A 15,524-nucleotide genomic window follows, 5' to 3' on the forward strand; every position below is an offset into this window, starting at 1 on the left:
TCAACATATTTTTGGCAAGGAAAAAAACGCTACTGCTACCACGCAAATTATACAAGCTAATGTTTTCATGTGAACTAAATGTTGCTGCAATTTCCTTTTCAATATAGACTACTATGCCATTCAAGTTCATGATTGGAGTTGGAGCATATATAAAATGATTAAAATGCTGAAAATTATCTCAATACTGTTTGGTAACATCATATCTAATTTTCCTGTCTAGAAACTACTGAATTCATTTCTTACGAACGATTGATTATGAGGATCGGCATAAGCGGTATCTTGATGATTTAGCCCACCTGATGGGTTGTTTCATACCTGATACATTACTAGTCTATTTTACATGTTAGCAATTTTCAGACATGTGGAAGTTGAAATGATGCATTGACAGGGTTGTGCAAAGTGTTTTTCTTGAATGATCCTTATGTTACTTGGCCTCGTTCCAGGCACCGTTCTCTTTTATTTGCCTCCAGTGACTTCATGGCTATGTTTGGCAACGGAATGTGTTATGACCTCTGGATTGCACCTGTCGCCCTCTATGGCTCTCTATACATAATGCCGGTCCGATACATGTGGGCCAAGTTCACCAAGAGCTTCAGCACGGAAATGGTTCTAAGCACCAGTGGTGAATGAGAATGAACCTTGTGGAGCAGAGATGGCACTGTGGCAGATTCCTGTGTTACGTGCCTTTGCTTGTTTTTGGTCGTGTGTGAGGTAGATGTTTATGCAACTGCCATCTAGATTGCAGTTGTGTCTCGGACCTGATAACCTCGGCTGTGAACTTTGATTTTTCAGTCTCAGAGGTTCAGAATCATTGGGGAATCAACTGAAACATTCTGATGTGCTGTGTTTTTATTGATGATTATTTGCAACACCGCTGGCTTGTTCGTATCTATCAGGATATTTTCTAATCGACTACTACTTATGAAGTTGAGAATTCAGGGAGGATGCTTGTAGAATTCTTTATCGCTCATTATCCTGCTCACGGTTATTAGATACCTGTGCATTGCCTAAATTTTTCATTGCAGAAATGTTCCTCACGGCTTTGAATATCTCTCCTCCTTATTCGGTTATATATATACCAAGAATCCTTGGCACAAGTTGGTGCTATGCATACCAAAGAAGCTATGCAGGACTTACCTGTTCACTAATTAGGTTATTGGTTTTGAGGGCAGTACATTTTTGTAAAGATAGAATTGGCATGCAAATCTGTTGATTCAGCTTATAATTTTAATTACGTCTAAGTGTTATTTCACACCTTTTTTTTCGAGTTCAAAAGGGAAGTGCATGAATCTAGTAGATACCTAAATACTAGCTATATATACACGTCGAATGAAGGAAGGGGCCTGCAGTCGTTTACGTGTAGCATGGATCGGATCAGCGCCCTCCCCGACGAGTTGCTGCACGTCATCCTCGGCTTCGTGGGCGACGCGCTCGCCGTCACCCGCACGGCCGCGCTCTCGCGGCGATGGCGGCACGTCTGGGTCCACGCCAAGAGCCTCACCATCGACGCCGCCGCGCCGGGCCGGTTCGTGGACTGGGTGCTCGCTCGGCGTGCCGATGAGGACATGGGATCCCTCCAGATCCGTATCTCCCCGCAGGGCCGCCGCACCTCGCCGGAGCAGGCCAACGGGTCCTTCGCTCTTCGCTTCCGCGACTCCGGCGCGCCGCTGGCCGTCGAGCTGCCCGCCGACCCCGTCAGGGCGACGTCCATCGACATGGATCTGTCTAACCGCACGCTCCGGCTCCCGCCGGCCTCCGCGGCGGCGACGTACGACTCGCTGACTGAGCTCCCTGCTCTTCTCGGTGAACTTCGCCGACGATGATGAGGACGGCGCGCCCTCGGCGACCTCGTCACGTCCTCCTGCCCCCGCCTGCGCACGCTCCGCGTCGTGGTCGCCGCGGGGCTGCCCTACCTGGTGCTCCGTGCCGAGGCGCTGGAGGAGCTCGAGGTCTCCTTCGCATGGTGCCTGCGGGCGCTGGACGTGACGGCTCCCAACCTGCGCCTCCTCAAGGTCAAGCGCTGCGCTACCGACGTGGTCAGGATCGTGGCCCCGAGGCTTGAGGAGATCTTCATGTCCATCTGCCGCCGCCTCACCCTGCCGGCCCTAGACATTCCACAAGACTGCTTGGCTAGTGTCCGGCGCCTCAAGGGCATCAGCGTGGACATGCACGGCAAGTACCACCGAGCCACATACGTCGGCCTGTGGCTCATGGAGAACTGCCATGGCCTCGAGCACGTCAGTGTGAGGCTCCGCCATGGGGACGATTACCATGGGGATGAGCTCCTCGATCTGACCTCGGAAGCCGCGGCACCGATTGTGAATGTTACGAGCATGGTGGTGAGACCAATCGAGGTCCCCGATCGTTACCTTGTGGCAAGCGTATCAGCCCTGCTCATGAGGTTCCCTTGCTTGAGATCGTTGAGCGTCAAGATCTATGGCACAAAATGGGTAAGGTTTCTTTTCCATAACAAAACAAAAATTCCATCTTCATCGTGTAACGATTCTAAGGTATTTGTATGTACTGTGTTTCGCAAAAAGAAACAACAATTTTAAGGCATTCATACACTTAGCTAAAGCTACTGACTTATTTTATATTTTCTTCAATTCTGTAACCTTTAGGGCACCGTGCGGCCGAAGTGTTTCTGTGATGCTGTTGCCTACTCAGATAAGTGTGAGATTCATAGAAAGGAAGCGTTGGAGTTGCTTGAAGAGGTGGAAATAACCGGCTTCACAGGAGCAGACGAGGAGATGAAGCTGGTGAGCATGCTATTTCAGAGCTCCAACTCAATCAAGCACCTGGCTCCACGTGGTGACGCGATTGGTCGTCGGCACCTGATGAAGGTCCCTAGCACTAGCAGTGACCGAGGATGTTGGAATTTGGCGGAACAAGTGCTCAATTGGTCGACTAGATGCGATCCATCAGCATAGAATTCTACATGTATCCAATAAATTAATGCTAGCTATTTGTTCATTCACATGTTATGCTACGCAAACCCAATATCATCTCATAATTTGAGGGTTTTTGATGTAGAACCTGTAAAAAAGGTTAGTGACCTGCAGCACTCTGCAAGATTTCTCTAGTATTTTGTTGGATTTATCGAGAAGTAATTAATAGTGCATGCACATTCCTTGTGCTTAAAAAAGATTCTGATGATTTGGTAACAATATAGAGCAGGTCAATATGAGTGGCTGAGTCTATCAGCCATATATTCCAACTCCCCCGGAGAGAGTTGATTGTAAACACTAAACACCGCTAGAAAAATACAGCTGCCTGCCAGATGGAATTGACTTAGTAGAGCAAGCATGCCACAGGGCTGCCGCAGCTGGTGCTCCGTTCCGAGTCGCTCGAGAAGCTTGAGGTGACGTGTGCGTTCTGTTAGGCTGATCCCCATCCGGATCGGTCCAACGACCGAACCGGACTCAATCTTGCGCTCTGATTGGAGGCGTCCAACCTAAGCATGGTTGGTGGGCTCCCGTCGCGGAGCGCTACATATAGAGGTGGGGGCCGACGGCACACGGTACAAGGTTCACCGTGCGCCACCAACACGCCACCGAAAACCCTAAGTCCCGATCCGATCCACGGGAGCGCCGAAGCGACGGGAAGCGCCGCCACCTCTTCACTACGTCGCTGACATCCACGCCGTCGACGCCGCACCGCCACCTCTTCACCACGTCGCTGACATCCACGCCGTCGACGCCGCGCCGCCACCTCTTCACCACGTCGCTGACATCCACGCCGTCGACGCCGTTACCTCTTCTGCGACTACACCGACCCACCATCGACTACTTCACTGCTACCATCATGTCGAGCTCCTCCACCAAGCTCGAAGATCGATCTCTCCCTCTTCCGTTCATGTGTACCCCAGATGTAAACTATACTTTTATTCACAAGATTAATGGAAGACCCGGCTGATTAACTCCTAGTTGATCCTAATGGTCTTAACACGTTCGATCTGCGGACGCTGGAGATGACGGCCCCCAACCTGCGCGCCGTCAGTCTCTCCCTGTGCTTCCACGAACCACGGTCGCGCGACGACGAGGACATCGCCGGCAACAAGTTGGCCAGGATCGCAGCGCCGAGGCTGGAGGAGATCGGCGTGCACTTCTTCACCCACGCGCGGCCGCCGGAACTGGACATTCGTGGCCTGACCAGCGTCCGCCGCCTGGCAAGGGTTTGGCTAAGCATGCACGGCAAGTACTGCCGCGACACTGACGTCGGCTTGGGGTTCCTAGCGAAGTGCCCTCGCGCCGAGCACGTCAGCTTGTGGCTTGTCCACAACGAGGGCGTCGCCGCCGACGGCGAGCTCCTGGATCTCGCCGCGGCGGAAGGCGCGCCGCCGTTTGCCAATGTTCGGAGCATGGACATCAGTGCATGGAAGTTCCCGGCGTGTGACCTTGTGGCAAGTGTATCGTCCTTGCTGATGAGGTGCCCTCGCTTGAGATCTTTGCGTGCCGAGGTTGATTATACCGTGCGTGTAAGTACTGTATGTAGTTCCATAGTAAAAAAAAAATATTACATCCGTTTTAAAATATAGCAATTTTTAGACTTGGTCCAAATCAAATATTTTCATCTTTAATCAATAATATCTTTAAAACATATTTATTTTTGAATAGAAAAGATTTTATTATGAATATACTAGTATTATTTTTACGTTGTCAATCTTTATAGTTTTTTTTACTATTTGTGATCAAAGTTTAAAAGGCTTGAAAAGGACTAAAAAATAGTTATATTCTAAATTAAAGGTTGATGATATAGTATGCATACAATATCTAAATGCATATGCTGATTGTTTGCTTTGCCTTTCTCTCTCTCTCTCTCTCTCTCTCTCTCTCTCTCTCTCTCTCTCTCTCTCTCTCTCTCTCTCTCGCCTCTGAACTTTAGGGCACTTGGCGGCGGAAGTGTTTTTGTGATGCCCTTGCAGATAAGTGCAGTATTAATGTGAAGGTAAGGCTGGAAACCCTAGAGGAGGTGGACATATCCGGCTTCACAGGGGCAGCCGAGGAGATGCAACTGTAGAGCTTGTTGTTTCAGAGCTCCGATTCAGTCAAGCGCATGACTCTGCGTGGTGGCACCAAAAGGATGCCCAAAACTATTTCGTTGAAACGGAAGAGGGCAGAAGAAGGAGGCGGTGGTGGTGGTGATGACGCTGACACAACCACAATCGGAGAGCAACTGATGAAGATCCCCAGCACGGATCGGGGGTGTTGGCGTTTTGCGAAAGAAGTCTTCACTTGGATGGTTTCTAGCACTCAGTAGATGAAAGAGTGGTTAAATATATAATGTGGATGTGCTAGCTGATTGAAAACAAAGAATCGAAATCTAGTTGAAATACTGCCTCCGGGTCAAGAAATTAAAATACATCATTGCAATGTGGATGTGCATGAACATGTTTGTGGGTAGTACGTGCTTTTTGAAAAAAAAAATAGTTCTCGCTTGCATTACTTGGTTTGGTTCCTGCATGCAGGTACATCATTCCCTGCAATGTAACCTGTTCTCTTTTGCCATCAACCAGTCGCTGGCAATGTTTTATTTGCCACAGCAATCGCAACAGCTAGCTTGCTATGCCTTCCATCTGACTGTAGGCTGTAGCCTGTATGTATACGGAAGTGAAAACCAAAACCAATGCAAGCTCTTATCTGAATGTATCTGCCAATCAGTGTAACATAATTATATTGGTGTCCATGAACAGCTTTATTGTGAAGTAGTCCAACGTCAAGCGCCTCTGCAAGTTTATTAGCTTCTTCTAAAGCAAATGGATTCGAATCCTTTTCTCAAGTAGTCACCTTCAAATGTTTATGAAGAATCTCTTTCTGTATGCGTTAATCTCCTGTCAAGTACCATTTTCACGAAATGGATGTGTTTATGCTTATCGTAAAGCCAGTTCTGCTATGTACAATTTGTGTCTACTTCACTGTGACTTTGTGTGACTGAAGCCTGCACACGGCTTCTTGGGAACCTGCAAGAGTGCAGGGTTCAATTGACTGTCGTCCGGCTCTGTCAGTTGCTTGGCCGCCACTGTACTTTGCACACTCGTTCTAAATGTGAACTGCAACGCAAATTGCTCCCATCCTTCCTTGTTACAGCCTTACAGGTGGCTACTCAGCCTAGATTTGAAGTAGTAGCTAGCAGCGACTCGTTGGCCACGCCGTTGGGGCTTCTTCGGCTCCAAGCTATCTTCTTCTCCCCGGCCCGGAAGAGGCTAGAGGGTTCTCCAGTGTTCATTAGAAACCGATCTCCCCTCAAAAAATTAAAAAAAAAATTCAGAAACCGATCTGGTCAAAGCAGGCCGTCATCCCAGCATGCACGATCTACCCTATCGATGAGAGGCTGGTGAGAACCCAGTGCGGTTGCAGCCAGGTAGCCTGCCTGCCAACGGCCGGCTCAGTCCCTGCATGAATGGAAAGAAACGGGAGGGAGACCATAGCCATACCCATACTTGGCTGCTACGGAAACTTGGTCGAGGGTTAACTGCCGTCCATGGATTACTTGCTTGCACATCTCTTCTTGTGTATAAACGTGCACCATCCCTGTTAATTATGCCAAGTTTTTACTGCGATTCCTTCGCGGCGGCGGCGTGATTACTGATCGGGCTGTCGTCGTCCACCTCCCGCCCGATTCCTAATCCTTCCCGGACGGACTAGATCGACCTCGTTTAATTTTCGCGCTCCATGGTAGTATATATACGCCACAGTTCCTCGTCGACCTCCAGGTAAATTAATAAACTAGCTGCCTATAGGGTTGACCGGAGCTCGCTCGGTTAATCTCTAACGGTAGTAGTTCGTTACGACTGAGGAGATCTTGCAGCAGGTCGTTGTTACCTCCGGCGATGTCGCTGACAACGCCGGAGAAGCAGCGGGGCAACACCATCACCAACAACGACGAGGAGATCAAGGGCGCCGCCGCCTTGCCCGAGGACCAGGTGTTCGAGCTGCTCACCCGCGTGCCGCTCGACGACCTCGCCGCGTGCCGCGTGGTGTCCACCCGCTGGCGGCGCATCACCTACGAGCCGGCGTTCGCGCCGCTGCACTGCCGCCGCGCCGCCGCCGTCTCGGGCTACTTCGTCCAGAGCATGGCGCGCCACCGCTACCGCGCCGACTTCGTCTCCATGCACGCCTCCCCGGCGCCGGCGGTCTCGCTGGACTTCCTGCCGTCCGCGCACGTTCGTCTGGAGGCCGTGGCGGCGCACCGCGGCCTCGCCTGCTGCGTCGAGGCCGACACGCGGCGGCGGCCCTGCTACTACGTGTGCAAGCCGGCCACGCGGCAGTGGCGGGCGCTGCCCAACCCGCGGGTGCGGTTCCGCACGGCCGCCACGGCCATGGTGGCGCGGCCCTCGTCGGGCGGCTCCGCGGCCGCCGAGTTCAAGGTCGCCCGCTTCTCCGTCCCGGCGCTGCGCGACCGCCTCCGCTGCGAGGTGTTCGACTCGCGGCGGTTCGCGTGGCGCCGCGCCGGGGACGTGCCGCTGTGCCCGGATTCGCTCGACCCGTCGGCGCCCGCCGTGCGCGCCCACGGCGCCGTGCACTGGCTCCGGTGGCCCGACCAGCTGACGGGCGCGCAGGACGTGTTCGCGTTCGACCTCAGGACCGAGGCGTGGCGGCTCGTCCCGCTGCCGCGGGAGGTAGACGAGAGGGACGACCCCTGGGCGCGCAAGCAGATATCGGCCGTGGAGGGGAGGCTGTGCCTGATGGTGACCACGGAGGCCGCCGCCGTGGACGAGGAGGTGTTGGAGGTGTGGGAGATGGCCGGGTACGCGGAGGGGAGGTGGGAGAAGAAGATGGCGGTGAGCTTGAAGAGCCTCCAAGCGCAGGAAGGGAACGCCATGATCCTCCAAGACTTCTTCTCCTCGGACGTCGCCTTCCTGGACACTTTCTGCAGAGTCATGTGGTAAGAGCTAGAAAAACTTGCCACTACTCATGACTGCTAGCTTCTGCGTTATGCGTGCGATCATCTTCTTGCATATACTACATGAATTACTAGTTACAGAATTAAACTTGCATTTTGTCCGATATCATCGCAGGTATGATTTCTTGAGAGGGAAGATGGCAGAGGTGGAAGTGAACCACGTCTGCATACAGCAGGTCTTCAAGTACGAATCCGACCTGATCCCCTGCGAGTTGGGCAAAGCACGCCATCCTCCTCTTCCAGCTCGCGCGCCGTCGTCCAAGGAGGCGCAGAGAGGAGACTGCAACTGCATGCATGCTCTGATGAACTTCAATCCTCTCACGATGATGCCGACAAATTAATCCGGACGAACAGCTCCCTGATCATTTTGCCCCCGCCTCTAGCTAGATAGGTGTTCGATCAGGTGCTCTTGTCATACCATTCATTCATTGATCGTATGTATTCGTTGCTCGGTGAAATCAGAGACGAATGTGATTGAGATTGTTACTTTTTTTTTTGAAACGGGGATTGAGATTGTTACTGGAGTTAAATGCGTTGGTCCTGACAATTCAGTTAGACTTGCAACCAACGTACTCCGTCCTATAGGCGTATCCGCCGTCGAGGCCAGGAGGCCGATCGAACTGCTTATACGGCGGCGAGGCGGCGTACGCGAGCGGAATCGCCGCCCGCCGGCGCGCGTGAGGGCGGCGGACGCGGTCGTAGCTCGTAGGCGTGGCGCGCCCGCTCTGCGGCGCGCGCGGGTCGTAGGCGTGCCGCTCACGGTCAGCGATCTGCATGCCACAGGCCCCACAGCTCGCAGCTGAGTCTGTTGCGGTAGCCGGCGGACGGCGCGGCGGGGGGTTTGTTTTCGTTGCGGACGGTTTCAATGCGCCGCGCGACTACTGCTTGGGCCGGCCTGTTCAGCGCATGGAATACAAAACCGCTCGATAATCACAATTATCGGTGAAATTTATCGTTACCGATGCTAACTGAAAACGTAAACCGACTGAAATTTTGCTGGATTTCAATGGAAAATTCAAAAATTTAAAAAAATTCATAAAAAAGTAGAGAACTTATTTTTATAAAAAACTAGACCTTCTCTTGATTCCAGAATGTTGTCACATGTTAAAAGCAATAATTGTTTGCTTAGGATATTATCTAACTACCCATTACCATCCACTAACCCGTTAACCCGTTAACTCTTCCACCACGCTGTAGCCTCATGAGGACCACAATCACTCTCTCTCCCAGCAACCTCCTGTCCCTTTCCTTAAGTTCCAGCTCACTTTCCCCAACCTGCCTGTCACTTTCCTCACACGCGCGCAAGCACAAAGCAAGAGAGTGGGCGGTTTCAGCTCCGTTCACCGATTTTTGTGCGATTAAGGCCGATAATCAATATATATGCGATGATGCTGCAGCTGGGAGCGAGGGAGCTGTGATCCTGGCATCGATAATCGAGGTAAATTGTTGATTATCGATTTGTATCGGACGATTTTCAGTTCAGTTTGAGACTACGTACTCTTGTTTCTATGCACTATAAGGTTTGTATGAACTATGCACTCTTTTGTTTCTGTGAACTATGAAGTTCGTATGGACTATGCACTTGTTTGTTTATATGAACTGTGCACTTCGTGGTTTGTATATTTGTGCAAATTCATGTGCTTTATGCAATTTATACAATTTTATGGGCAAAATATGTAAACATGTTTATTTCTTAGGCAATTCTATATGCAAAATTGTGCATGTATGTGTAATTTATTTAATATAATATAATATATAACCTAAAAAATTAAATGCTATCAAACCTTTATTTTTTTCCACTGCCAAAACATATTTTCAGTAGGTGAAGCGATAAATCGTTCAGTTTGCATCGATTATCGATGATAAATTGTTGATTTTCATTTTTTTGAATTTAGGTCTCTTTACCGATCGGTTTTGGACTGATAAATGCTGCATCGCCGGTAAGGTTATCCTTGATTCAGCGCACACGTCACCGATTCAAACCCCCCCCCCCCCCCAGTTCACACTAGAGAAGTCCCCAGTTCACACTAGAGAAGTAGAGATGGCCCATGTCGAACGAATCAAGCACATTGTTTTTTTTTCACTTTCTGATGATAAAGGGAGCAACCCTGCAAGTACGTGTTTCAGAAAAGAGAGCTTTGTTAATCTCAAAAGAGAGAGAGAGAGAGAGCTTTCTGCATTTGTTCCAGTTTTTCCTCCAAGGAAGTTTTCTGTGGGTGTTGTGCATAGTCGAATTAGTCCTTCAATTTCTATCCAAGGCCCTCAACTTTCATCCCTCATCTTTCAAAAACTTCAATTAAATCCCTCAACTTTTGATTCTTGGATCAATCCAGTCCCTGATCATACCTGACTTCCATGTAGACGTGTCAAATCAGCCATAATTCCACATAGGATGCCAATCTTTCACTTGCATTTGATGATGAGGGATTAAAAATAATCAAGACTGATATGAATTCAATAGATCATAAGATAAACTAACCAATTTAATATGCAATGATTGTTCCCTCTTACCCTTAATCTGGACAAAAAATAGTCATTGCCTTCACCTCCATATGTTGTTATAGTCCGATAAAAGACCTTATATTGCTCTTTTCCTCCTCGCTCAAATCACTCCAATCACCATGCTTACTTGGCATGTCTATGTGGAAGCTATGTAGGACAGAGGGGTCAGATTGACCCAAGAAGTAAAAATTGAAGGATTTAATTGGCCTATTTGGAAGATAAGGGACGAAATTGATCCTGTGACCAAAGTTGAAGGCCCAAATCGAAATATTCGTCGTAATCCCTTTCTATAATAGGGTTTGCGGTTCGAACTCGCTCGGATAAGCACATGGCAAACCCAAATCCTTTGTCGAGCATGTTTTCTTCCAACGAACAGCATTGCCAGCACTCAGATTCTACTTTTCCGACGAACAACTCTGCAGAGTGATTTTTGGCTTTGCTTACTTGATCTTCAACAATTATTATTTTTTTGTTTAAGATCCCAAACCTTTCCGCGTGAAAGATCATTTGAAAGAGTTCGTCATGCGATGTTTGGCAAATTCCAGCTCGATAAATTTGCCATCAAATCAAATTTTACCGAGGCGGCACGACCAGCTCGTTTCTTCTTCTCTCCCAAGAAAAGCCACCGCCGACCCGGCCGCCCGCAACAAAGCCAACGCCTTCTCCCTGAACTCGAAGATTTCACAAGTCACAGACGCGCACCCGAACGCCCTCCCAAAAGCCTCTCTCGCCGGACGCCCGCTCTCGCCGCCGGCGACTAAATCAGGCGCTCAGGATGGCCCGCTACGACCGCGCGATCACCGTCTTCTCCCCCGACGGCCACCTCTTCCAGGTCGAGTACGCCCTCGAGGCCGTCCGCAAGGGCAACGCCGCCGTCGGCGTCCGCGGCGTCGACACCGTCGTCCTCGGCGTCGAGAAGAAGTCCACCCCCAAGCTCCAGGACTCCAGGTCGGTACCCACCTGACTCTCTCTTCCCCTCCCGCTCACCAGATCTCTCCATCCCCGCCGCCTCACCCGAATCCCCCCCCCCCCCCCCCCCCCCGCCCCAAATCTCCGCAGGTCCGTGCGCAAGATCGCGAGCCTGGACACCCACATCGCGCTGGCGTGCGCGGGGCTCAAGGCCGACGCGCGCGTGCTCATCAACCGCGCCCGCGTCGAGTGCCAGAGCCACCGCCTCACCGTCGAGGACCCCGTCACCGTCGAGTACATCACGCGCTTCATCGCCGGCCTGCAGCAGAAGTACACGCAGAGCGGAGGGGTCCGCCCCTTCGGCCTCTCCACCCTCATCGTCGGGTTCGACCCCTACACCAAGAAGCCCGCCCTGTACCAGACCGACCCATCGGGGACCTTCTCCGCCTGGAAGGCCAACGCCACCGGCCGCAACTCCAACTCCATGCGCGAGTTCCTCGAGAAGAACTACAAGGAGACGTCAGGCAAGGAGACCATCAAGCTCGCCATCAGAGCACTCCTTGAGGTATGTACTTGCCACTCAATTATGCCCTACCTCTCGCTCCCCAGTTAGATTTATAGACCACAAGCACTGATTATTCAGAGAAATATAGATTGTCAATTGGAGAAACTAGCATAGGGGAACAGAGATCAATTACTTAGTATTAGCGATAATTTCTCAATTAACTGATCCGAATGATGTACCGTGTGGTGCTGGACTTAGATATAAGCTTACACTGCCCAATCCAATGTACCAGCGGAATGTTGCAGTTCAGACTTTGTGTATGCTGAGTTTGTTTCATATATATCATGGTTGATTGTTTATAGATAGTTTTACAATCAACTCCTACTATATATACCCCAGTTTGACTGAAAATTGGATTGAATTCTATGGAATCTTCTGTGGTCAGGTGTGCTGTTTTGTTAGGTGGAATTATTTTTGTTGCATTGCATTTGCTTCATCTTATAAGGGGCGGATCCACAATGAATTCTGAGTGAGGGCACATAAAACAAGAACACAAAAAATAGGCATACATAATATGGTGAAAAATTGCAGACTTCTAGTATGGACTTGGATTTGAGTGAGGGCCTGGGCCCTCACTAGCCTCAACGTGGGTCCATCCCCTTAGAACCTGTTTGGATTGGAACTATTTCGCTGGGAAGTCAGATCTATAGTTAATCTGAACTAATAACTAAAATTTTTCAATGAAATGCCCTCATCCAAACACCCCCTCAGGGATTATACTTAGTGCCTTGTTTTTCTGTAGAGTACAGAAACAGAATACATGAACATAGCTATGGCACTTAGTGCCTTATTGTTCTGTAGACCACAGAGTACATGCACATAGCTATGGCATATTGTTTTTATTCTACACCCTTTGTCTGGTTGGTGAGCTCTGATTTATCTTGTAGTGTAACCATTGCCCCAATAGTTGTTAAAAGGCATTCTTATGTAAGTTCAGTTTTTTTTCTTGGTTTCTGCTTTCTATTTTGGAAATCGTGTCATTGACATGGAGAGTTTGCGTTTCTAGTTGTCTTCTGTATTCCTCTGCAATTGTTGAAAACAGGGCTTTGTCAACTTCATTGTTGGTAGCCAAACTTTAAGTTAGGTTGCATTATTTTATCACAATATCCATAATGAATATGGTAGTTGCTGTTTGTCTGTCCTCTTTTCCCCCCTCGGAAACCCTTGGTAAATGTAAAAAAATGTGAATGCATGTACAAGCCTAAAGCTTTTATGTCAAAGCCCTTTCAACAAAAGAAGTTAGCTAGTTCTTATTGCCAGGAAGAGGTGGCTACCTATCTTCAGCACAATTGTTTTACTTAAATCACCTTATTCAGCACATTGTGTCTGGTTAAATGTCTTTGGTGGCACTGATTGACACTTCATAATCTCTAGGTTGTTGAGAGTGGCGGCAAGAACATTGAGGTTGCAGTGATGACACACAAGGATGGCCTTCGCGAGCTTGAAGAGGCGGAGATTGATGAATATGTCGCTGAGATCGAGGCAGAGAAGGCCGCCGCCGAGGCTGCAAAGAAGGGGGCACCGAAGGAAACATGATCCAGCACATCAACTCTAGACAACTCTTGTTCCACAGCATGCCTTATGATTCACATCTTTCAGACGGATGCCTGGTTGTTTGGGTAAAGGGATTTTTATTTCTGATGAAGCTGCTTGGTTGAAACGCTCGTGCTATGTGGATGCACACTGCTGCATCCGCCATGCTGGTGAACTAGTAATTGTTGTCGCCGTGTTGGTCTTACAGTATATTCCTGACAATGGTAGCATAAGACCGTGAACCGTGGTGTCCTGGTGCACTTAACTTTTTTTTGTTTCGAGGAATGGTGCACTTAACTGGTTGGTTGTGTGCTGGTGCTGCTTCCCTGGCTGTATGCGGTGCCGGAGCCGCGGGATTTGGTGGGCCAAAGCTTAGTCAGCCCAGCTGTCGCCGCCGAGAAAGAGTGGTCTTGGCCCACTTGATTATGGGCCAGGCCCAATTTATATCCCGCCGAGTAGTGGGAGAAGCGGGCCGGGACATCGATTCCTTTTGGAACCCAGAAGTTGTTTTCCGTGGATCTCGCATGCAACTGTTGGAGTCCGTCACATCGTCGGTCTGACGTGGCCGGTGCTGTTGCCACCAGGACAGCACCAAACGGGTGCATGGCGAAGGGGATGGATGGATCAAAACAACAGCAGACAGAGCAACCACCCGCACGGAAGCAACTAGCCAGATCTGGCCAATCAGCTAACGAACTCGTCATGGCGTGATGATGCGAGCAAAATGCGCTGGCTACCTCAGTCAGGCTCCCTCCACGTCAGGTGGTGGAGTTCTCACGGCTCAGGTTCCGGTGGGCCAGGTGTGGCCGAATGGGCCCACGGTGCCCAACCAACAACAGCCACGAACGAACGGTCACCGCCTGGGCCCGAGGCCCGCGACGGTGGGGACAAGGAACAGAAAGGGAAAGTGCAGCAGGCAAGCTACCTCATCCAGGTCCAGCTCGTCGTCTCGTCTGCCTTGTGTGATTGGCCACATGGTAGCAAACAAAACAACCCTGTCAGCCTCAGTCGCCAACAAGTCCTGCCTTCCTGATCCAAAAGTTTAGCATGATAGGATTAGGTTATTCTCATCTCACTGGTCAAATAATCTAGTTTTTTTTTTCCTGTCATAAACACAAGCACGCAGAGCAGGGCTCCATCTTGTCAGGTAGACACGTCAGGGATCACATCAGATCGATGCCCCCCGGATTAACGCTAAGACCCATCTGCAACGAGACAATCAACCAAACATGTTTCTGACCACCACCGGATGCAGATAGATCATAGATGGATGGATTGGAGCATCGTCTGGGGTGAGAAATGGAGGCGACCGGAGGAGGCAAGCAGGCAGCTTTACGGCGGCGGCGAGCTAGGCGGAGATAAGCTCGCCGGTCGCTTTCCTCTCCAATCTCCCTACCGCCTGCCGGTTACTGATCACTCCAGCCAAAGAGGATAAGGAGGAGGAGCAACCACACCTACCAGTGTGTGTGTGTGTGTGTGTGTGTGTGTGTGTGTGAGCGGGGCCTGTTCCAACTCCATCCAGATCGGATGATGCCTGCCTGCCTGTGCCCGGGGATCCGGCCAAGCGGTTGCCATCGTGGTAAAGCGCACGTCCGCGTCGGCATCGCCAATGGATCGGGGATCCGACCAGAGCCGTGCTCCTGGTTGGTGGATACCCGACTTGTTTCAGATGCAGAGAGATGCATCAGAGTTCCACTGAACTTGGCAACATCCGGTAGGTTTTTTCCCCTGATTTTTAGTTCTTACCGCATATGGATTGGACTAGGCCATGGACGGAAAGATACAAAACAGTATGATGAATGGTTTCAAGAGGTGGCAGGCCCGATTCTTTTTGTGTCCCAGGCTTTGAGCAGAGGAAGAAGCCGCCTGACGAACGGTCAGCGACAGCACTGGGGAATGTCCCTGTCGCTTCAGAAACTGAGGCTCATGTGTATGGCCCAACCAACGGAGCCCACTCTGCTGGCTATCCTCTACTTCTGAGCTGATGGCTGCCGCATCACCCATTCACCCTCTCACCTTTTTCATGCAATCAAGACGATCGCTGTTAGCTACTACCATCAGCCATCAGCTGCGGCTAGTACGGTTTCTGATCACAGATTTGGGGGTGTCAACA

At 50.3% G+C, this 15,524-nt stretch overlaps 3 protein-coding genes across 3 annotated transcripts; all 3 read left to right on the plus strand.

The window, feature by feature from the left end:
* Positions 1–1,364: 1,364 nt before the first annotated feature.
* On the plus strand, positions 1,365–3,042 carry LOC112898393 (F-box/LRR-repeat protein At3g03360-like). The gene is made up of 4 exons (XM_025966715.1): positions 1,365–1,731; positions 1,828–2,450; positions 2,622–2,759; positions 3,034–3,042. Exons 1-4 carry the CDS (start codon positions 1,365–1,367, stop codon positions 3,040–3,042), a joined length of 1,137 nt encoding a protein of 378 aa, XP_025822500.1.
* A 3,787-nt stretch (positions 3,043–6,829) lies between these two features.
* Positions 6,830–8,243, plus strand: LOC112898394 (putative F-box protein At4g10190). Its single transcript, XM_025966716.1, has 2 exons — positions 6,830–7,884; positions 8,018–8,243. Exons 1-2 carry the CDS (start codon positions 6,830–6,832, stop codon positions 8,241–8,243), a joined length of 1,281 nt encoding a protein of 426 aa, XP_025822501.1.
* A 2,801-nt stretch (positions 8,244–11,044) lies between these two features.
* On the plus strand, positions 11,045–13,696 carry LOC112898563 (proteasome subunit alpha type-7-A). The gene is made up of 3 exons (XM_025966901.1): positions 11,045–11,352; positions 11,464–11,878; positions 13,253–13,696. Exons 1-3 carry the CDS (start codon positions 11,180–11,182, stop codon positions 13,412–13,414), a joined length of 750 nt encoding a protein of 249 aa, XP_025822686.1. The 5' UTR covers positions 11,045–11,179; the 3' UTR covers positions 13,415–13,696.
* The last annotated feature ends 1,828 nt before the right edge of the window (positions 13,697–15,524 follow it).

The sequence above is a fragment of the Panicum hallii genome, chromosome 6, assembly GCF_002211085.1.
Source record: "Panicum hallii strain FIL2 chromosome 6, PHallii_v3.1, whole genome shotgun sequence".
NCBI classification, from domain to species: domain Eukaryota; kingdom Viridiplantae; phylum Streptophyta; class Magnoliopsida; order Poales; family Poaceae; genus Panicum; species Panicum hallii.